At 48.2% G+C, this 23,818-nt stretch overlaps 1 protein-coding gene across 1 annotated transcript in view; it reads right to left on the reverse strand.

Moving 5' to 3' along the window:
• Positions 1-7,843: 7,843 nt before the first annotated feature.
• LOC143826696 (uncharacterized) overlaps positions 7,844-23,818 on the reverse strand; it is a 30,433-nt gene continuing 14,458 nt past the window's right edge. The window contains exons 2-8 of the mRNA XM_077315596.1: positions 21,290-21,403; positions 18,228-18,372; positions 17,027-17,140; positions 15,208-15,352; positions 11,463-11,611; positions 10,616-10,755; positions 7,844-9,279 (exon numbers count right to left, since the gene is read on the reverse strand). Of these exons, the coding sequence (XP_077171711.1) occupies positions 9,161-9,279; positions 10,616-10,755; positions 11,463-11,611; positions 15,208-15,352; positions 17,027-17,140; positions 18,228-18,372; positions 21,290-21,395 (918 nt within the window). The 5' untranslated portion in view covers positions 21,396-21,403 and the 3' untranslated portion in view covers positions 7,844-9,160. The remainder of the gene's footprint in view (positions 9,280-10,615; positions 10,756-11,462; positions 11,612-15,207; positions 15,353-17,026; positions 17,141-18,227; positions 18,373-21,289; positions 21,404-23,818) is intronic.

Raw genomic sequence — 23,818 nt, forward strand, 5'->3', positions numbered from 1 at the left:
TCTGCTTCTCCCTGGCCTTCAAAGCTCCTTGCTGGGGACACCAGAAGTCAATTGCAGCTTGGTGGCACTTCATAGGTACTTGGATGGGAATGACGGTGCCCAAGGAGAAGAGGCTGAAGTCGTCTTTCTGTGCTGTCTTGTTGGAGTATGCAAGATCTGCAGTGTGCATAACTGAGCAGAATATAAAGGGTGTCCTGCAGGGGGCATCAGAGGAGATGCATATTTAGCATACATAGAATACTATCTCCCTGATTATTATGTCCTCCGGTGTCCTAATTGACTCAACAGGAAATGTCCTGCTTTTTGAGCACACTTCCTCTCTGCTTGCCTCCCGAACAGCAGTTGAACCAGAATGACTGCACACAACAATTAGCTAGAAAGGTTAGATGTCTCCTTTCCTTTTTCTATACATAGTTGTTTCTCTTCTGAATAAAAACTATTTTATTCTTTAAGCTTCATTCTCCATATTCAAACTCTGCCAAGAGTTTTGTTGATTTGAAATGTTCCCCCCCCCCAGGCGGGGGCACTTTTGGGACTATGCACGTGCTCATGAAAAAAAAGGACGATTTCAGATTCAGCCCAAATTGATTTGGGTTGAATCCAAATTACCTTTCACTGGTTTGGGTTCAGCCAAATTGATTTGTCTGAATCTGAAAAGTACTGGGTTTTCTTCTGTGCACCTGCGTCTCTCCCCCGCCCTCACCCCATCTGACCATGTAGTGGAGAGTTCCTCTGCCTCCCCCCCCCTGCCTTTCCAGACAGCACTTGAGAATGCTGTGGGGCAGGAGGCCTTTAAAGAGCATGGCTCTCTGCTAAGTGAGAAGGCAGGGGAGGCATTTCGGGGGCACGTCACGATCAGCTGCTGAGCGCATTCTGTTCCCGCAGACCCTTCCATTAGACTGGCCGAATTGTGGTCAAATACTCAAATAGTGATTTGGATACCGCTGCTTCAGCCAGTTTAAATTACAGGGATGGGGGATTTGGCTCAGACAAGCCCAGCAAGTACCCAACTCAGCATTCATTCAGGTACCTTTTGGCTTATCCCAACCGAATCCCCCATCCCTAGTTGAAATCCTTTGGGGAAATGTACATGTGTGATAAAGTTTCCCCATTAGGAGGAGCTCATGTTAAGCTTCCCCATGGGACAAACAGCCGTACCCAGGGTCCCCTCCAGATCTGGAAAATGATAAAGCGGTGTGTATGTGTGTGTGTGCACTTAGGTTCTTTCTGTTAATGTGCTGTGGTCACAGTCCGAATCAGAAACCCCCATGCCTGGGAACTGAGCATGGAACTTGTGGCAGAAATCTGATTGGCCAGACCAGGGGACAATGCAAGGGAAACATGTAATGTGTAATAACCCACTGGTAGGGACCATAGTGCCCCCTGGCTTCTGAAGTGCCCATGCTCTTTCCCATTCATTCTAAGAGGCTGTTAGGTGGATGCTCACTTGGGTCATAAGCAGAGTCCTGGGTTCATGTCAGGACCTACTATAAAGCAGCACTTCAAAACAAATGCAGTCTTCTGTAGCATCTGAAAAATTGCTGCTCTTAATCCCACAGCTGTCAAAGCCTGCATTAAATGGCCATTTGTTGGAAAAGTTCTTATTGCCAATCCCAACTGATGCCACTCAAACTCTACAGATCTTTAAATCAAGGATCTCCGACCCTTTGAGCCTCTAGGCACCTTTGGAATTCCAACACAGGGTGGCGACCGTGAGCATGGACTGGTGGGGCCAGCTAAAAATGGCCAACACAGGAGGTGGGATCAACCACAAAATGGCTGCCGCAGGAGGCGGAGCCAAGAACAAAACATCAGGGCTTTGTGTGACTCCAATAGTAACTGTTCAGCACTTGATACTTAAACTCTCTTTTATAGGATGTCTTTTAAAATGAACACACTAACTGCTTACCTTCAGCCACGCAGCAAAGCGCCCTTCCTTAGGCTATGGTGGCAGCTGCTGTTGAAGCCATGCTGTTCAAACCCACCCAGCCCATTGCATCTCCAGCGGCCTGTCAGAGGCCTTGCAGAGCCAAAGCCCCACCTTGCTCTGCCCTCTTTCCAAAAGCACTTGGTAGATGCCAGGAAAGGTGTCAGCATATGCATGGTGCCCATGAGGGATCCCTGCTTTCCAGGGACATGATGCCCTCCGCCTCCATAGAGGGGACCATGTTCTAAATCAGGGGTAGTCAAACTGCGGCCCTCCAGATGTCCATGGACCACAATTCCCAGAAGCCCCTGCCAGCGAATGCTGGCAGGGGCTTCTGGGAATTGTAGTCCATGGATATCTGGAGGGCCACAGTTTGACTACCCCTGTTCTAAATGGTTAAAGTTGGGCTTGGATCCAAAGCTGCTATCCTGCCCGTGTACAGCAGGGGCACTCTTGAGCAGCCTTGGAGAACCCCCAGAAGTGGTGCGACCGAGCAGAATACGGTTGGGAAGCAGAGCTGTGCACAAGCCCACCTGGGGCCCATCACTGGCCATTCTGGGAGGGGGTCAACAGGACCCTATATGGTCATATCACCTGATAAATGTGTAACAATTTTTTTATTTTTTAAAAAGATTTAACCTTCAGCATTCTGCAGGGCCTGCAAGACGGAGCTCTTCGGCCAGGCGTATGGTTGAGGCCACGGTGGGGTCCCAGAGTTACCATCAGCGGATCTCTTAACAGCAGTTAGATCAAGGCCCTCGCTCCCACTGAAAAAGAGTTCTTGGCCCCAGTCAGACAGTGGGAGAGGTTCGGGGGAGGGGGCGGGGGGGGGGAGTTAGAACTCTGTATCGCCATCTTTTAATGTTAATGTCAATGTTTATTGTATATTTTAAAGGGTTTTAGGGGATTGGACTGGTTTTTACTGTATACCACCATGAATTTGAATGGAGTGTGGCGGTATATAAATACGAAAATAAATAAAATATCTAAAAAAATAATTAATTCCCACCTATTTGGGAAACCCTTCCAGGGCTGCCAAGAAACCCCAGGAGTCACGAAACCCTGGCTACGAAGGCCGGCTAGGGAGGAAGGCAATTCCATTTTTAATTCCTTCCTTCTGGTGTAGACCCCTGCTCTTCCTCCACGCTGATCCACATGACCCCATCGCCCCCTGGAAAGGACTTCCAAGTGGCTCAGTGGCCTGCAACAAGTGGCCAAGCTTCACTTGGCTGATGGGGGGGCTTTGGAGGGCCGTGGCTCACAGGCAGAGCATCTGCTTAGCATGCCAAAGGTCACGGTTCAATACTTGGGAGGATTTGCATCCTCCTATCAGCTGCTCCTTCAATACTGCTTTTTCTTTCCCCGTGTATTTTATTTATTCGAATTATTTTAGTTGCCACTCATCCTAAGGGTTTCATGGCAAAGGTGAAAGGGTTTTTCACAAAGGTGAAAAGCAACATAAAATGAATAACCAAGATAAAATAACAGCATTAAAATATCAAAATGCGTGGCTATCATCGTGTTGTTGTTGTTGTTGTTATGTGCGAAGTCGTGTCCGACCCATCGCGACCCCATGGACAATGATCCTCCAGGCCTTCCTGTCCTCTACCATTCCCCGGAGTCCATTTAAGTTTGCACCTACTGCTTCAGTGACTCCATCCATCCACCTCATTCTCTGTCGTCCCCTTCTTCTTTTGCCCTCGATCTCTCCCAGCATTAGGCTCTTCTCCAGGGAGTCCTTCCTTCTCATGAGGTGGCCAAAATATTTGAGTTTCATCTTCAGGATCTGGCCTTCTAAAGAGCAGTCAGGGCTGATCTCCTCTAGGACTGACTGGTTTGTTCGCCTTGCAGTCCAAGGGACTCGCAAGAGTCTTCTCCAGCACCAGAGTTCAAAAGCCTCAATTCTTTGACGCTCAGCCTTCCTTATGGTCCAACTTTCGCAGCCATACATTGCAACTGGGAAGACCATAGCCTTGACTAAACGCACTTTTGTTGGCAGGGTGATGTCTCTGCTTTTTAGGATGCTGTCTAGATTTGCCATAGCTTTCCTCCCCAGGAGCAAGCGTCTTTTAATTTCTTTGTGCAGTCCCCATCTGCAGTGATCTTGGAGCCCAGGAAAATAAAATCTGTCACTATCTCCATTTCTTCCCCTTCTATTTGCCAGGAATTGAGAGGGCCGGATGCCATGATCTTTGTTTTCTTGATGTTGAGTTTCAAGCCAACTTTGGCACTCTCCTCCTTCACCCGCATCAACAGGCTCTTTAGTTCCTCTTCACTTTCTGCCATTAGAGTGGTATCATCTGCATATCTGAGGTTGTTGATATTTCTCCCTGCAATCTTCATCCCAATTTGTGACTCCTTTAATCCCGCATTTCTCATGATGTGCTCTGCATACAAGTTAAATAGGCAAGGCGACAGTATACAGCCTTGCCGAACTCCTTTCTCAATTTTGAACCAGTCAGTGATTCCATGTTCAGTTCTCACTGTTGCTTCTTGACCTGCATATAAATTTCTCAAGAGACAAATAAGATGCTCTGGTATTCCCATCTCTTTAAGAACTTGCCACAATTTGTTGTGCTCCACACAATCAAAGGCTTTAGCATTGTCAATGAAGCAGAAGTAGACGTTCTTCTGGTACTCCCTAGCTTTCTCCATGATCCAGCGTATGTTGGCAATTTGATCTCTAGTTCCTCTGCCTCTTCGAAATCCTGCCTGTACTTCTGGAAGTTCTCGGTCCACATATTGCTGGAGCCTAGCTTGTAGGATTTTGAGCATAACTTTGCTAGCATGAGAAATTAGTGCGATGGTGCGGTAGTTTGAACATTCTTTGGCATTGCCCTTCTTTGGGATTGGAATGTAAACTGACCTTTTCCAATCCTGTGGCCATTGTTGAGTTTTCCAAATTTGCTGGCATATTGAGTGTAGCACTTTTACTGCATCGTCCTTTAAGATTTTGAATAGTTCAACTGGAATGCTGTCACTACCACTAGCTTTATTGTTGCTCAGACTTCCTAAGGCCCATTTGACTTCACATTCCAGGATGTCTGGCTCCAGGTCAGTAACTACCCCATTGTGGTCATCAGGGATGTTAAGCTCGCTCTTGTATAGTTCTTCTGTATAATTTTGCCACCTTTGTTTGATCTCTTCTGCTTCTGTGAGGTCCCTACCATTTTGGTCCCTTATCATACCCATCTTTGCATGAAACGTTCTCTTCATATCTCCAATTTTCTTGAAGAGATCTCTGGTCCTCCCCATTCTATTGTTTTCTTCTATTTGTTTGCACTGTTCATTTAAGAAGGCATTCTTATCTCTTCTAGCTTTTCTCTGGAATTCTGCATTCAATTGGGTGTATCTTTCTCTTTCTCCCTTGCCTTTCACTTCCCTTCTCTCCTTAGCTATTTGTAAAGCTTCCTCAGACAGCCATTTTGATTTCTTGCATTTCTTTTTCTTTGGGATGGTTTTAGTTGCTACCTCTTGTACAATGTTGCGAACCTCCGTCCATAGTTCTTCAGGCACTCTGTCTATCAGATCTAATTCCTTAAATCTATTTGTCACCTCCACTGTGTATTCGTCAGGGATATGATTTAGTTCATACCTGAGTGGCCTAGTGCTTTTCCCTACTTTCTTCAATTTAAGCCTAAATTTTGCAACAAGAAGCTCATGATCTGAACCACAATCAGCTCCTGGTCTTGTTTTTATTGACTGGATAGAACTTTTCCATCTTTGGCTGCAGAGCACATAGTCAATCTGATTTCTGTGTTGACCGTCTGGTGATGTCCATGTGTAGAGTCGTCTCTTGGGTTGCTGGAAAAGAGTGTTTGCTATGACCATTGTATTCTCTTGACAAAATTCTACCAGCCTGTGCCCTGCTTCATTTTGTACTCCAAGGCCAAACTTGCCTGTTATCCCGATTATCTTTTGGCTTCCTACTTTAGCATTCCAATCCCCCATGATGATAAGCACATCATTTTTGGGCGTTGCTTCTAGAAGGTGTTGTAGGGCTTCATAGAACTGATCAACTTCATCCTCTTCAGCAGCAGTGGTTGGGGCGTAGACCTGGATCACTGTGATGTTGAATGGTTTGCCTTGGATTCGAACTGAGATCATTCTGTCATTTTGGGGATTGTATCCCAAGACTGCTTTTCCTACTCTCTTATTGATTATGAAGGCTACTCCATTTCTTCTGCGAGATTCTTGTCCACAGTAGTATACCTGATGATCATCTGAATTAAATTCACCCATTCCTGTCCATTTTAGTTCACTGATTCCTAAAATGTCGATGTTCAGTCTTCTCATTTCTTGTTTAACCACGTCCAGCTTGCCTTGATTCATGGATCTGACGTTCCAGGTTCCTATGGAATAAAAATCTTTACAGCATCGGACTGTCTTTTCGCCACCAGTTACTTCCACAACTGAGCGTCCTTTCGGCTTTGGCCCAGCCGCTTCATTCATTCTGGCGCTACTCGTACTAGCCGTCTGCTCATCCTTCCGACCTGAGGGGCTCATCTTCCGGCGTCATATCGTTATGCCTATTGGAACTGTCCATAGGGTTTTCATGGCAAAGATACTGGAGTGGTTTGCCATTGCCTTCTCCAGTGGATCACCTTTTGTCAGAGCTCTCAGCTATGACCTGTCCGTCTTGGGTGGCCCTGCACGGTATAGCTCATAGCTTCACTGAACTACGCAAGCCCCCTTGCCACAACAAGGCAGCGATCCTTGAAGGGGGGGCTATCATCGTACCACTATTAAAAGAGCCCAAGCATGTGGCTACCCTCCAAAGGCCAACCTAAGCAATTCAGCTTTGAAACTAAACCAATCCAGCAGGGCACAAAAGATTAAGAACGTCCTGAGCAGGCCCTTCTCCTTCTGACAGCTGATTCTGCATGAGCAGAAAAGGTGGGGCTGGCACCCGTAGAGCTCAGTGCTGGCCCAGCCCCCTCCCGGAACTGGTGTGCCTTAGGGCCTCCATTGTCCTGAGCGAAGGGAACACAGGAATATCCCTGCTCCTCGATCTGCCGTGGGGGCCAATGGGTAAAGTGACCAGAGTTGGAGGGAGATAAGGCGGGACACGCTGCCCCTCACTTCCCTCCCTCCCCAGTTCACCGTCGCCTCCCAAGCGCAACGGCGGTGAATGCCACAGGACATTCCGCCAATGGCCCGGGACGCGGGACCTTTGGTGAAAAGTCAGGACTGTCCCACTGTTTTCGTGACACATGGTCACCATACCAATGGGGCCTGTCGAGCTGCAGGCCTGTGAGGACGTAGAAGAGCTGGGCTTTCCTATGGTGCCCTGGAGGGGACAGAAAATGCTCCACTCAGCTCCGTGGCACTTCATGGTGCCGTGGGGCCGAATGGGGCATTATTTCCCTTTGCACAACATCCTGTGTGAGACAGGAGGCTGGACTAGATGGACTTCTTATGGGGAAGTGTATTAAAAAGGCCCATCCAGCCAGTGAAACGGAACTGAGTGGGAGCGACCTAGATATAAATCTTATTTGTGTCGACTCCTGCATCTGGGCCTCCCTTGTAAGAAACACTTGTCAAGAAAGGCAGTTCATAAATTAAGTTCAGAGATGAGGAACAGTAAATCATCAACTGACTAATATAGACCTGTGAATTTCTGCCTTTGAGGCAGAAAAACAAGCTTTGGCAGTGGGGTTGCCAACCTCCAGGTGGTGGCTGGAATTCTGGGATTAGATCTCCAGGCAACTGAGAAGTATTCCTTGGTGAAAATGGCCACTTTGGAAGGGGGACACGATAACATGACACCCCACTGAAGTTCCCCCCAAGCCCCACCATCCCCGGACTCCACCCTCCAAATCTCCAGGGATTTCCCAACCTGGAGCTGTTAAGTCCAGATGTGGTCATGCTCATGCTTTATTTTTCAATTTAAAAAATGAATATACGGAAAGGAGCTGTAATAACACTATTTTATTTGTAAGCACCGGTCACTTGGATAAAGCGCCAATCAGAGTAAATAAACCAGACATTTCATACAGAATTGTGTAAATTTTGCATGCCACGCCTTGCTCAAAGTCCACTTCTGATATCTGGCCTCTCAACTCACTTCCTGCAAACCACATTTGAGGAAAGAGGTGGAACACTCCCAGACACCCGCAGAGCTCCCTGCGTCTGATAGACACCTGGCAACGTTCCTGGAAGCTTCTGGGTTATTTATGTGTCTCAGTCGTGCATCGAAGCAGAAGCAGCCTCAGAAGAGGCTCTCCAGTTCTGGCTTTGTTCCATTCCCACCAGGGGATCGTTTTCTCCTGTCAGGGGCAGGCTGAAGATCAAGAGGACAGGTGAGGCTGGCAAGTGCCAAGACAAAAGGGTATACCTTGATGTTGGCATCTGTGGATCCTGAGTGTTAGGTCTGTGGGTTCATGGGCAGAAGTCAGCACACTGGACGCAAGAACAACTCTTTATTGTGATCGCAGCATGGGTGCAAGTTGTCAGTGAGCAACAAGACAGAGAACCCCACCCAGGAAACCCCAACACACAGCAAACCATAGAGCTTTCCGCCAGTGCGCACGATAGGTTAGACTGAGGTTTAAACCAATTGGATCTAGCAGATGGGATCTGTCGGGGCATTGCTCGATTGTACTTGGATCCTGCCTCGAACTCAAGCTCAGTCCTTGGCAGATCCATGAAACACCGAGGAGGCACTGAACCTAGATTGATCTACAGTTTTAAAAGATGAGGAGACAGAACATCATTTGTGAACCAAGTTATGGCAGCTTCTCCTGTCCCTTTTATGCACCATGGAGCCCGCTGGCATGCCTCCTGGCCCCTGCCAAGTGGTTTTAGACAGTGGGTGGGGCTTCTGAATGAGCATTGGAGATCTGATTGGATGTGCAACTTGTAAAACAAACAAACAAACAAACAAACTGCTTCAACAAGAACTGCCACGCCTTGAGGCAGCCATTTTGTCGCTGTGTCCGCCACTCTGCAGCAAAACTCCAAAGGTGCAGGCAAGCTTTAAAAGGCTGGGGATCTCTGCTGTAAGGGATCCTGCAAAGAGTTACTCCCTCCCCACGCCGCCAAAGCATGCAAGGCAGCTGGACAAGTGAGAGAGGCGGAGCAAACTGAATTGGGGTGCAGCCCCAGTTGGGACAACCATTGCATGTCTCTGCCCAGGGAGCTGGTATTGAAAGGGCAAAAGAGAATGGGAGGCCTCCTTTCTCCCGTCAAAACCTGGCAGGTCCTCCTTTGTCTTCCACTGCAGGACTTCACTCAGGCCTCAGAGGACACTTGCGAAGGCGAATCCTCATTCAGAGACTCTTTTCGGTTTCTGTCAGAGGCCACTATCAGCCGGATGGCCCCCAAACCGCCAGTCACAACCAGGAGCAAAACTAGAAGGAGAAGAAGGAAAAGAAGAGGGTGTTCTTGAGTTACTCAAAGTGAGCATGAGAGAAGAAGAAGAAGAGTTGGGTTTTATACCCCACTTTTCACTACATGAAGGAGTCTCAAAGTGGCTTATAAGCCTCTTCCCTTCCTCTCCCCATAACAGACACCCTGTGATTTGAGTGAGGCTGAGAGAGCTCTGACAGTAGAACAGCACTATTTGAGTAGAACAGCACTATCAAGGCTGTGACAAGCCCAAGATCATCCAGCTGGCTGCATTTGGAGAAGGAATGGGGAATCAAACCCAGCTCTCCTGATTAGAGTCTGTTGCTCTTAACCACTACACCACAGGCCAAGATCTAGCCAAAATTCCATTCCTTTTCCTGACAAAACAGCACTAAAGAGCTTAAACTAGAAGCCGTGATGTACAGTAATGTTTGTCTCGTGATGCTTTTGGGCTGCTACTCTCCAGATGGGACCTGGAGATCTCCTGGAATTGCAAGCTGGCTGCTTGGGAGGGGGCTCCAAATGGCTGCTTTGGAGGGTGGATGCTATGGCAGTGAGGTCCCCCCCCCTAAAGTCTGACTTCCCCAGGCTCCACCCCTAAAATCTTCAGATATTTCCTGACCCAGAGCAGGACTCATTGGGTCCCAAACCTTCAGGGGGCTTTCCTGTCGGTGGAAAGGTTTCAGGGCAAGCCAAAAAACCCTAATGGAGCCCAAGAAGAGTTCTGTAACCGTGATGCTCTCGTTCGGGCTGCAAGATGGGAGTGAAGCAGGAGAGGCACAGGTAAGGGTGCCCACATGCAGGTGGGGAAGAGGAAGAGAACAAAAAGTTACACTTACTACCTAATGAAGCCACTGAGGAAGACACAGCATGCCTCAAAAAGGGGTTTCTACCTGCACTCATTCTGGCTGGCAACATATGATTTGGATATTCTAACAGATTTGTCATGCCTCAAGTCAGCTGGGTTTTTTCTTCACCGGGAACATCCTGATGGGCCTGGAGACGTCTGGGAATCTCAACCAATCTCCGGGCAACAGAAATCAGTTCTCCCAAAGCAAACGGGCACTTTGGAAGGTGGACTCTATGGCCTTGGACCCACTGAGGTCCTTCCCCTCCCTTAACCGCATCCTTCTCAGGCTCCACCCACAAAATCTCCAGGCAGTCCCCAATCCAGAGCTGGCATCCCTACTTGTTGTGGTTTTGCTCCATCACTTGGGGCAGGGAGAGTGAATTTCTGAAGTGTTTCTAATGCCGTAAAATAGGAACTGGGGAGGAATGGAGATTTTTGGACGCCTCTCTTCCCTAAAACGATGTAAAAGAAGATCTCGAAAGGCTCACCTATTAAGACGTTGATCGAGTTTGGAGGGTAAGAGACAGGCTTCTTTTTCCAAACTCCAGTCAGCGCCAGAAGGACACCTGGGTAGATCGTAAAATTGTGACGCACGTATTTATCCAGTACGAAGTTTTCCAGAATGAACCTGGAGGGAGGAAGATTGAACATGGAATTAATCTCTGCAGGGAATCTATTAAAGGACCAAAGTGGAAGCGCTGGGGGATGATGGCATGGGCAATCTGTGTGGTTTAAATTGTGGTGTCTGAAATTCTAATGTCTGAAATTCTAAGCCCCGGTGGCTCACATTCGCCTTCCCTTCCTCTCCCCACAACAGACACCTGCTGTTAACTTCACCATGCTGGTTGTCAGCTGCCCTGAGAAAGAAACATAATAAATTTCCTTCGAGCCATAAGCAATTTATGGTAGTCCCTGCAGGGGTTTTCAAGGCAATAGAGGAGCAGAAATGGTTGGCCTGCCCCTGCATAGCCACCCTGCTCTTCCTTGGGCTACGTACTAACCACAGCTGACTCTCCTTAATTTACAAGATCCATACGTTTGTCAAGACAAGAGGCCAACAGAGGTGGTTTCCTGGTGCTTCCATCCAATCCTGGACTTCCTTGGTGGTCTCATGCCCCCAAACTAATCATGGTTGACCCTGCTAAGCTTCCAGACTCTGAAAAGCCTGGCCCAAACAGGGCTATGCACAGGGATGCCAGCCTCCAGGTGGGGCTCCGGGATCTCCTGGAATTCCAGTTCCTTGGCAGACTACAGAGATCAGTTCCCCTGGAGAATAGGCCTGGCCTGGATCCTAGTCCCAGGTTGTCCCCGACAATCTCAACATGGCCTACTTACCACCCAATCAGTCCAAAGAACAAGATGCACAGAGAGATGATGGTTGCAGTTTCATTGGCCACATTCCCCATGTAGACCAACACAATGGTGAAGTTCAGGAGTGTGGTCATTGTGGTCCACGTAGCGTAAAGAGCAATTCCATTTTGTACCTGCCACACACAGAAAGAACATAGGATGGGCCTGACAAGAAGCCACTGTAGCTCACCTATTAAGAGGGAACCTTTCTACCCCTCCGAATTGGCAGTGCTCCTGCATTTAAATCCTTATTTTATTTTTATTTATTGCATTTCTATACCGCCCTCCCATAAGGCTCGGGGAGGTTTACGTAAAACATAGGGATATACGTTGCAATCATAACAGCAACAATCATAACAGTGGGAACCAAAATTGAGTAACAATATTATAACTTGGAGAGGAGGGTTGAGATCCTTGCATAGCACAGCTGGGCTTTAAAGTACATCTGCGCTGTGAAGAAAATGGAATGGTAAACACTTGGAGTTGTAGACTATTTGGATCCTAATCGGTGGTAGCGTTGATAAGCATGGCCTGGCAGCAGATGGGCCTGGGAGGGGGGCACGTGAGGGTGCTGGCAGCATGGGCATGGCATCACTTGGGCATCTCAGGTCTCAGGAATCGCCAGAAACCCATTGCCAGAAACCACAGAGTTGCCACTGATTTCTAGAGTGGATAGCTCTTTTTAAATAATATTTTTCTCCAGGTGACGGCTGGATATTTCACACTATTACACAGCCTATCCCTCAGTCAACCAGAACCAGAATCACAGAAAGATGGACGAGACCACAAACGGCCATCCACTCCAGCCCCCCACCTTCTCAGGGACTTTAAAAAAGCACACTTCTGACAGGTGCTGATTCAATCTCCTCCTAAAAATCTCAATTGAAGGAGACTCCACCACCCTCTAAGGCAGCAGGTTCCATCTATGAGCAGCCCTCGTCGTCAGAAAACGCTTTCTCATATGGTCCACCTTGAGAAAATTGCCACTTGGCATGGTGAACTCTATGACATTCCGTGTTCCCTTGCCACGGGGTGCATGACGGCCTGTGTTGTGCCAGGGCTGGGACTGTCCCAGACTGGAGCTGACGTCATCTGGAAGTGGAAATTAGCACAAGTGCTGTGCCGGGTGGGATTCCTGGTGCAGAAAATGTCCCCGTGGCCAACCAGTTCTTCTGGAGGGCCAACAACAGGGCAGAGAAACCAAGGCCTTCCCCTGATGGTAACAACATAAGAACAGGCCTGCTGGATCAGACCAGTGAGGGTCCATTTTGTCCACCATCCTGTCTCATACAGTGACCATCCAGTTCCTCTGGACAATCAACAGCTGGACAGAGAGGCTGAGGCCTTCCCAAGAACATCAGAAATGCCCTGCTGGATAAGACTAGTGGTTCATTTAGTCCAGCATCCTGTTTCATACAGTGGCTGGCCAGTTCCTCTGGATGCTCGCAACACGGCAGAAAGGCCAAGGCCCTGCTGGATCAGAGCAGGGGTCCATCTGTTCCAGTGTCCTGTCTCACACAGTGGCCAACCTGTTCCTCTGGACAGCCAACAATAGAGCAGAGGCTGAGGCCTGCCCTTGGTGTTGCCTCCTGGCTCTGAGAGCTCTGAGAGCCATTGACTGTGACTATTTCTGCATGGAAGGATAAAACGTGAGTGGCCTCCTGCTTGCAAATGCGAGATGGTAAATCTCGCTTTTGCAGCCCGCCTCAGGTGGAGACCCCTCCCGCGTTTTTCCCTCTGCCCTGTTGTGGAATTTTGCCTCCTGACAAAGATGCAAGGGAAAACAAGCTGAACTTCTCCCTCTGCTCCTATCATAGCACAGCAGTTCTCTTGTGGATTGAAACTTTCTCCCATACCCCCCCTCCCATCCCTGAAATTGATTTAAAAAAAGAAAAGGCATTTCCTCATTGCTATGTTGTAATGCCACATGCATTTTTAATAGAAATCAACACTGCCCCATTGCTATGGAGAAACATCAGAACAATACAGCATTCCTATCCTCATTTGGAATTTGTGTCCTTTTGCAGTTTATTTCTGTCTTTGTGAATTTCTGAGACACTGAACATAGTCCCTGGAGCCTAAAAAGACATTTTGTGCTAATAGTTGACTTTAAAACAGAGTGCTCAGACTCCTGTATGATCTTCACCAAGCCCGGCTACTAGCGCCTTACATGTCCTCGGAACACCTGGCCACTGTGATCCATGAAATGGTCACTTCCATATCAGATTACTGTAGTTCACTCTACGCTGGTCTACCCTTCTCCTTGATTTGGAAGTTACAGCTGGTACAAAATGCGGCTGCGAAGGTCCTCACTGGGACATCTTGGAGGGCCCATATCCAGCCGATGCTTCCTCACCTGCACTGGTTACCTGTCTGTTTCCGGGTCAGGTTCAAGGTATTGGTATTAACCTTTAATGCCATACGTTAGCGATCTCCAACCTGTGGGCTGTGGACCACATGTGGTCCGTCGACTAATTGGAGGTGGGCTGCGAAGGACGCCTCCCCCCCCCGGCCCTTTACTTCATCCCCCCCCCAGCCCTTTACAACACACTTCGGGTGTCCTTGTCTCCCATCACTCCCAGATGGGACTATCTCGTTGCAGAGAAACAAGCTCAGGGTTCCCATTGATTTGTCATTGTCATGAGTTAAAATTTCCATGAAAATAAAATGTTCCTTATGTTCATTGTTTTGGCGTGTCTGTATCTTATTTTGAAGGGATGTTTAAACATTACCATAGCGATCAGAGAGCGTTAGGGCAGTGGTTAAGAGTAGAGGAGTAAACTACCCCCCCCCCACGGGCCTCAGTAAAAGGCGTTGAGTGGTCCCCGGTGATAAAAAGGTTGGAAACCACTGCCATACGTGGTCTGAGTCCTGCCTACCTGCGGGACCACTTGTTTGCTTTTGTCCCCCGCAGGGCCCTTTGCTCTGCGGCTATGAATTTGATGGTTGTCCTGGGCCCCCGGGACATATGCCTGGCCTCGACCAGGGCCAGGGCCTTTTTGGTTCTGGCCCCAACCTGGTGGAATGAGCTTCCGGAACAACTAAGGGCCCTGCTGGAGTTACCAGCTTTCCGCATGGCCTGTAAGACGAAGCTCTTCCGCCAGGCGTACGGTTGAGGCCGGGGCAGAGTCCCGGGGGAGGGGTTTTCCAACCTGTTCCAAAATTCATCTCGACCCCGGCTCTCATTGCATTAGATTAGATTAACATCAGACTAATATTAGATTGAGATCAGTGCCCTACCCTGAACAAGGAGGGATTATTAATTATGGTCGCCATTGCATAGTTGGTTAGTATGTGATTGTTATTTTAATGAGGATTTTATTGGGGTTTTATTGTTTTAGAATTGTATGTGTAAACTGCTGCGAGGCTACGGCGAGCGGTGGTATAGAAATCTAATAATAAATAAATAAATAAATAAATAAATAAATAAATAAAAAATAAACCCTCTCCTTGTGCCAGGGTCTGGTGTGATGCAGCAACCCAGCACCCAAGGGCCATGAGGACTTTTTTGACCCCTTCTGGTGACTGCATTTGTGGATCCCAATGCCTGGGACGGAGCATCTTTAACCGCTCCTGTGGAGCAGATTAAATAATTTGTTAAGGGCCCCGAGGGCGGGCCCTGTCCGTGATGAGGAAGGGTGCTGATAGGCCCCTTCCTCCGGACTGACAAGAACTAAGGCAATAGACGTTTAACCGTTCGTAATAAACAACGAAAATTCAATTACCGTACCAATAACCGGATGAGCAATAGATCTATATAGTCGTGCTTCTGTAGCCAATTTGTATGCGGGTGCAAAGCCTGGTGGGAAATAATGACGACAATATAACTGGAGAGCGTGAGAAGGACCATCATGAGCAAGCATGGAAGCAAATGCCTGGAAGAGAAAAGAGAGGAGAACCATGAAGCAGGTAAAGCATTTCAGGCTGGGATTGTCTTTGTCAGGGTCTCCGATCTTTTTAAAGCTGGAGGGAACGAGGGGTGTGAGCTTTGGTTCTGCTCGGCTGCCTCGACAATCACCGAAGCCGTGGTTGAATTCCAGGAGTGATGGAAGAAAAGGGCCAAGCAAAATACAGGAGGAAAACACACCAGCACAGACTTCCAGTTAAAGGCAAATGAGGGTCCAGGAGCGCCTTAAAGACTAACAGCATTTGTGTCAGGGGAGGAGCTTTTGTGAGTCACCGCCCACTCCTTCCTGAAAGCTCCTCCCTGCCACAAACGCTGTTAGTCTTTAAGGCGCTCCTGGACTCTTGCTCTTTTCTGAGGCAGACTACCCATCTTGATCTTTCAAATGAAAAGCAAAGTTTGCCACAGGAATTGAGGGCTCTGTCCTGCCATTCATTGCCCCCCCTCCCCCCCAGAAATGAACCAAATCCTCACCTACTCCTGGAACAGAATGAAGGGCTAAAGAATTGGCAGACTGATTCAAGCTGCAGGTGGAGGGGTCACAGTTTTCAACATTCCTCTGGGATTCATGGTTCCCTGCAAATGGAAAAGTACCCAGGCATGCAGAAGGCTAGGAGAGACCCTTTCTCTCTCAGGTGTTTATGTTTTTAATTTACAAGGGATTTTCACACCAGGGAAGCATGTGGCGTGTAGGACCCCTTCCATCTTCCACGGTCTGAGCTCTGGCACCATGGCAGAGTGGGGATTCGAACCTGGGTGTCCTGCATAGGCTGCCCCAATGGCTCTGATGTCAGAGGGCACTGGACCGAGGGTGTTGCCAGCTGTGCTCCTAGAGCCACCTGGAGACCCAGCTCTGGATGTCCTGGATGATGAACCAGCCCTATGAGCCAGCCTATGTCAAGCTCTGGGACAAGAACCCACCTAGCCTCGAGGACTCACCAGAGGAGCAGCACTGATGCCACCGGACCAAGGCCCCTGCAAGCCCCAAACAATCGCCAGAGCAGCAACGACGGCAGTGGCAATCTACCTTGACAGCTGTCAGAAGATCGGCAGGCTTGGCAGCTCGCTGTCAAGGTAGATGCGGCCCAGCTGCAATTCCTTCTACTGACAAGGATTAGCACCAGCCGCAGGGCCTCTGGCTGAGGGCTACTCCACCTTGCTCTGTGTATTTCAGGATGACCTTCAGACAAAGTTTTCCCGGGGATATGGAGACAAGGTCCTCCATGGGGGCAATGCATGTGTTTCCCTGGCCGTCTTCCCAGACAGCTCCTATTCTGGTTTCCCACACCGAAGCTCTGCTCCTTTGACTCCCAGTTCCAGACCCTTGGCTTGGCTTCTGACTACACACCTGGCCCTAGACCCTTGGCTCGACTTCTGAGCACACCCCAGCTTCTGACTCTCTGTTTGGCTTTCGACCCTGGCTCAGCTTGACTCTGCTCCCTGCGCAGCCTGCTGTGTATTCTGCCTCCATTGGCTCCCAATCTGGCTAGCCTCAGTCTCGGCACAAGCACCCGGCCGAGTAGGAGCAGGGCAGCACACTGGGTCTCCCACTACGGCATAGCGGCCTTAAGCTCATCAACAGCCTCCCTGCAGAGACAGGGAGGCCTCTGAAAGACACGGGTTCTGCTGGATGAGGATTACTCACATTCCATCCCACAGAAACAGCCATTGGATGTTCAAGATGTTGTTCAGCATCCAGACGAAGAAGAAAGAATTTGGCAGGATGTCCGGCTGCAAGTAGACCCAGCCAGCTTCATTCCTGACAACACAGAGGAAGAGAGGAAGGGCAGAGCTAATAACTGGGTGGGCAATTTGCAGGCAGGCACAATTTATTGAGCTGAGTGGCCAATAAGGCATAAAGTTCCTACAGTGGGAGAAAGAAGCAGATGGGTTGTGTGCTATATTTGATAGCGTACCTGTACATTTGCTACATTTGAGCAGCAAGCCGAAGCCAAGTCTGCTCAGAAGGAAGTCCCATTTTACTCTATGGAGCTCACTCCTCCTCGGAAAGGGTCCGTAGGATTTCAGGCTGGATTGGGTACATGTATAGTAGGCTTGGTTGTACATGCACTGAGAAACCTGGACTGCATTGTTTTTGGGTACAGGTGTGCCGCCATTGCATGGAGTCATCTATTCATCTATTGTCCCATGCTGCAAAAGCTTCTCTTGCAGCATTTTCATTTATCTATTTGAACAGGCCACCTTGCATAGAGCTCAGAGAGAGTTCAGTATCGGGGGAGTTCAAGGGTTTGCCAGGCCCATAGAAACAGAGGCAGTTTAAGGATACGCGGGGCTCTGGCAGAGTACAGTTTTGGCTGCAGCAGCCAGGCTGGGGGCAGAGGGACCCCCCACAGTGGAAGGGGGCATCACTCCGAGTGTCTTTAAAGAAAGAAAAGGGGGGAGAAGAGGGGCTATGGCCTTGATCCATGGGGGGGGGGGAAGGTCCGATGCGGAGCCCCTTCAAATGTGGGGCCTGTAACACATGCTACATGCCCCACATGGACAAACCAGCCCTGTGGGGAATCAATAGTTTCTGGCATGTCAGTGAATGACTTGCAGTTCTTAGAGTCTTATCCGAAAACTAATTCACCTCAGATTTATGTTTTTAAAAAAGACTGGGGTAGTGGGGAATGGTTTTGCCTTTTGCTTCTGCTCCGCTGAAAACCAAACAATTTTTCCAGGCCAGTCTGTTTGTGATGATCTCTGATGTAATGGCTTTGTACTAGGGCTGCTCTCTTGAGATTGGGAAATTCTTGGAGATTTTAGGCCTGTTCAGTAAAATGAATGTAAAAGAATCCAAATAAAATAAATAGCGTGGTTATTTGAAAGCAGTCAACAGTTAGCACCTTCTAAAGAACCTGGATAACACGTATCCCAGCCACACGTATTGCCAGAGGTAGATGACGTTCCAGATCTGCAAAGCCCAGGGGGCCGGCGTGAAGTCCGTGTCAAAGCGGCGAGAGAGGTTCCTACTATCAGCTTGAAATATTCCTGCAGTCAGGGACAACAGTAGGCAGTTTCATCAGTGGTAGGAAGACCTCAGTAGTGTTTTCTTTACGGAGACACAGGATAAGTCACTGGGCTCCTTTCCACTCAGTCAGTCAGTCAGTCAGTCAGTCAGTCAGTCAGTCAGTCAGTCAGTCAGTCAGTCAGTCAGTCAGTCACCTTTTATTGGCATAAAATATGTATAAGACATATAAAAATAGGGTTTAAAATTTCAACAAAATAATAAAATAGGCCATGGGGTTACATAACCAAACAGATCTTAAAATGATTAAATAAACTATAAAAGATAAAATATAAGGTAGGCAGCATATTATAAAAGCTCCTTTCCTAGCACCAAAGGATACTTTCAGGTCTGCTGGTTTATTCTATTCTACAGTTATAGAATAGAATGCCATCTTTTAATTGTAATAATGGGTATTTATGGGGTTTAATGTGATTTTACTGTGATTTTATATTTTATTGTGAACCGCCGTGAGACCTTTTGGCGAACGGCCGTATATAAATCCAATTATAAATAAATAAATAAACAAACAAATAAACAAATAAAAAATGAGAGAAAGTGAGAGCTTGAGACTCATACAGTTATTGAATCTGTGGGTCCAGTCTGGACACAGACACTTCAGCTCCAACACAAAGAGAATTTTTAGTAACAAGGAGGGAAGCTGAACAGCAACCAGGAGAAAACACCGGTTCTATATTCATAAAGGAGAGGAAAGGGAAGGCGACTGTAAGCCGCTTTGAGACTCCTTCAGGTAGAGAAAAGCGGCATCTAAGAACCAACTCTTCTTCTTCTTCTTCAGTAATCTCAGGGCTCTCTCAGCCTCCCTCCCTCACAGGGTGTCTGTTGTGGGGAGAGGAAAGGAAAGTTGATTGGAAGCCGCTATGAGACTCCTTCAGGTATAGAAAAGTGGCATATAAGAACCAACTCTTCTTCTTCTTCAGTAATCTCAGGGCTCTCTCAGCCTCCCCTTCCTCACAGGGTGTCTGTTGTGGGGAGAGGAAGGGAAGGCGAATGTAAGCCGCTTTGAGACTCCTTCAGGTAGAGAAAAGCGGCATCTAAGAACCGACTCTTCTTCTTCAGTAATCTCAGGGCTCTCTCAGCCTCCCCTCCCTCACAGGGTGTCTGTTGTGGGGAGAGGAAAGGAAAGGCGATTGGAAGCCGCTATGAGACTCCTTCAGGTATAGAAAAGTGGCATATAAGAACCAACTCTTCTTCTTCTTCAGTAATCTCAGGGCTCTCTCAGCCTCCCCTCCCTCACAGGGTGTCTGTTGTGGGGAGAGGAAGGGAAGGCGAATGTAAGCCGCTTTGAGACTCCTTCAGGTAGAGAAAAGCGGCATCTAAGAACCAACTCTTCTTCTTCTTCAGTAATCTCAGGGCTCTCTCAGCCTCCCTCCCTCACAGGGTGTCTGTTGTGGGGAGAGGAAAGGAAAGGCGATTGGAAGCCGCTATGAGACTCCTTCAGGTATAGAAAAGTGGCATATAAGAACCAACTCTTCTTCTTCTTCAGTAATCTCAGGGCTCTCTCAGCCTCCCCTTCCTCACAGGGTGTCTGTTGTGGGGAGAGGAAGGGAAGGCGAATGTAAGCCGCTTTGAGACTCCTTCAGGTAGAGAAAAGCGGCATCTAAGAACCGACTCTTCTTCTTCAGTAATCTCAGGGCTCTCTCAGCCTCCCCTCCCTCACAGGGTGTCTGTTGTGGGGAGAGGAAAGGAAAGGCGATTGGAAGCCGCTATGAGACTCCTTCAGGTATAGAAAAGTGGCATATAAGAACCAACTCTTCTTCTTCTTCAGTAATCTCAGGGCTCTCTCAGCCTCCCCTCCCTCACAGGGTGTCTGTTGTGGGGAGAGGAAGGGAAGGCGAATGTAAGCCGCTTTGAGACTCCTTCAGGTAGAGAAAAGCGGCATCTAAGAACCGACTCTTCTTCTTCAGTAATCTCAGGGCTCTTTCAGCCTCCCCTCCCTCACAGGGTGTCTGTTGTGGGGAGAGGAAAGGAAAGGCGATTGGAAGCCGCTATGAGAGTCCTTCAGGTAGAGAAAAGTGGCATATAAGAACCAACTCTTCTTCTTCTCCAGGCCACGCACCCAAGGCACTCTACTGGCTGTTAATGCAGCCTTATGATTAGCTATTAAACACATTCTTCTAACATTTTGTAACATTTTGTTAGATTCGGTGGGGAAGTTGAAGGATTAAATCAACTCTTTCTTTCCCAGAAGGACAGAGGCAGAGAGGAGGGACCAGAGGGCGTCTCCCAGATTGACACAAAGAGGCATTCCATTCAAAGAGATAACATTCACACACTCTTAGACTGATGCAGCACCCTCCCCCCCCCCCCCCATGTCCAGGCATGCTAACTCACTCACTCTGACAGTGAGTGAGAGAAAATTCTCTCTCTGTTTGCTTTCGGCAACCATGCACAATTTTATAAAACTGTGTCATTTTAAGGGCTGAGTCACACAGTACCAATTTTTTTGACTCACACTTGTTCTGTGACCCACCCCTAAGCACACGGGGGACATCCTTGGTTCGCATAGTAGGGGTGGAAATTTACTGCAAGGATGCCAGGCTGAATGTCTCCTGAATTCACGCCTTTTAGATCAAAAGCCTTCTCTATGAGAACGATTTCTCCTGCTTAAACTAACCCCCATATATAGAGCCGAGGGGGCTACCTGTGCTTGTCTCTGTCGATGTTCCTGTTCCTGCCAAGCTTTGTCCCACTTCACCCCATGGAATCCCTCCATAAAGACTGATTTCTTTGCACCACGTATGTATGGAGCAGTTCTCTACGAGGGGGTCTCCTATAGTCTGCCGGACCAGCCTACGGTTCGTGACAATCCTTCTCTGCTCTCCTATTCAGCTGCCTGCCCATCCAGCAACTCTTATAATTGAGGTCTTTCCACTTCACCTTTGAAAGCTCCGGAAGCTGCACCTTCATTCATCACCACCATGCTCGTGTAGGTCACCAGCGTCAAGAACATCAAGCTGACCTTGATCAGGTCATGGTCAAACATGATTGAAGCTGGACATGAGAAAACCAGACAGAGAGTTAGAATATGCAAAGTCTGCAGTGTGCATAATCAAGCCGACTATAAAGGGTGTCCTGCAGGGGGCATTGGAGAAGATGTATATTTAGCATAGACAGGACAGTAACTTCCTGATGATTTTCAAATTATCTCCCCCAGTGTTCTGATTGGCTTGACAGGAGACTTCCTGCTTTTTAAGCGCATTTCCTCCCTGCTTGCCTCCGGAACAGTTGTTGAACAGAAGAGTGACTGCAGGTAGCTAGTTAGGTCTCTTGTCTTTGTACGCAAATTTGTTTCTCTTAAAAATAAAACTATTTTATTCTTTTTATAAGGAGCCCGGCACTCAACTCATCTTCTCATATATAAACTCTGCCAACGGAGAGCAGCCAGATCATTGCTTAGGGAAAGAGGCCATGTTCATGTCATTCCACTTGGCCGCTGAAATCAGCCAGTCTCAAGTTTACAACAAAGGCTGTTTCCATGCAGGGATGCGAAAGCACGTTTTCCAGTGGAGTGGCCGCATGGGGGTGTCTGCACACATCTGACCCCACTGTGTCTCTGCCCCTTCCCATTCCCTCCATTATGTGTGTGAAAAAGCAATTCGTCCCACAGTTTCCTCTTTCCCGTTCCTTTATAAGGCTGCCAACTCTGGGATGGGAAATCCCCGAAGGTTTGGGGAGCCTGGGGTGGGTAGCAGGGGGCACCTCAGGGGGGCATGATGCTGAATAGTCTGCCCTGCAAAGCAGCCATTTTCTCCAGGGGTCTCTGTTGTCAGGAGATCAGCTGCGATTCCAGGAGATCTCCAGATCTCACCTGCAGGTTGGCAGCCCTATGTGCTGAACAGCTCAGTAATCAGGATGGGTCATTAAGTTTGGATAAGCCTAAAAATATTGATTCAAGTACATTTGAGCCAAATCGCCCATCCCTGTAATTTAAACCGGCTGAATCAGCAGTATCTGAATTGCGATTCAGCCACGATTCAGACAGTTTAAAGCAGGGGTAGTCAAGCTGCGGCCCTCCAGATGTCCGTGGACTACAATCCCCATGAGCCCCTGCCAGAATTCACTGGCAGGGACTCATGGGATTTGTAGTCCATGGACATCTGGAGGGCCGCAGCTTGACTACCCCTGGTTTAAAGAAAGAGTCTGGGGGCTGGAGGGTGCCCAGCAGCTGCTCTGTCATGATCAGGGCTGGGACTGTTCCTTAAATGCCTCCTTCCCCCCCAGCTTTCTCAGGTTCCAGAAGCAACTTGTCCAAAAATCATGATTTTATCTTTGACAATGTGTAACCAATAAGACTGGCCTTCTGTAAGCACTAAATATATTAGGCCAGTTGTGTCTGGACTAAAAAGGAAACGAAGCAAAAATTTGATTGCTGCCAGCCATGCTTTCGCTGCTAGAGTTAAGTTCCAGGCATAGAGACGCATGTGGGCCACAGTCCACAGTCTGGAAGCCTTTGATGGGATGCTTTCAGCTTCCGGCTTGAGTGCTCTTGTCCATATCGGGGTTCCATATAACTGGTAAGAACAAGGCCTGGCACTGAAAACCTTACTTGCTGGGGGCACATGCTGGTCGCTTTTAGCATAGAAAATACGAGTTACTGCCAAGTACTCTTTCCCCACCATATCTATAGCAAATTTCCTGTGCGTGGTCCAGGTTAAGTTACAGTGGAAAGGTAGCCCAAGATATTTAAAACATCTCAATTGCTCTAACACAGTTCCCCTTATATTCAAAGTACGGTGTTTCCATGACATTGAGAAGACCAATACCTTAGATCAGTGGTCCCCAACCTTTTTATCACCGGGGACCACTCAACGCCGGGGATCACTCATCAACTTTTACTGAGGCCCGGTGGGGGGGGGTAGTTTACTCCTCTACTCTCAACCACTGCCCTAGCGCTCTCTGATCGCTATGGTAATGTTTAATAAGATACAGACACGCCACAACAATGAACATAAGGAACATTTTATTTTCATGGAAATTTTAACTCATGACAATGACAAATCAATGGGAACCCTGATCTTGTTTCTCTGCAACGAGATAGTCCCATCTGGGAGTGATGGGAGACAAGGACACCCGAAGTGTGTTGTAAAGGGCCGGGGGGGGATGAAGTAAAGGGCCGGGGGGAGGGGGGGAGGAGGCGTCCTTCGGGGCCCACCTCCAATTAGTCGAAGGACCACATGTGGTCCGCAGCCCACAGGTTGGGGATCGCTACCTTAGATGTCTCAAAGTTCAGGGCGATCTTGTCATCCTCACAATAATATGAACACTGATACAGCAAATGTTTCCAACCAATTTGTGAACAAAAAAGTAATGCAGCATCCTGTGCATACAAATGTACAGGGACACCTGGGGGCTTTCCGCACCGGGATCCTTGTAGCAAATTGTTTGCTGAACGAAAAATCGCCATTT

The sequence above is a fragment of the Paroedura picta genome, chromosome 1, assembly GCF_049243985.1.
Source record: "Paroedura picta isolate Pp20150507F chromosome 1, Ppicta_v3.0, whole genome shotgun sequence".
Lineage (NCBI taxonomy): Eukaryota > Metazoa > Chordata > Lepidosauria > Squamata > Gekkonidae > Paroedura > Paroedura picta.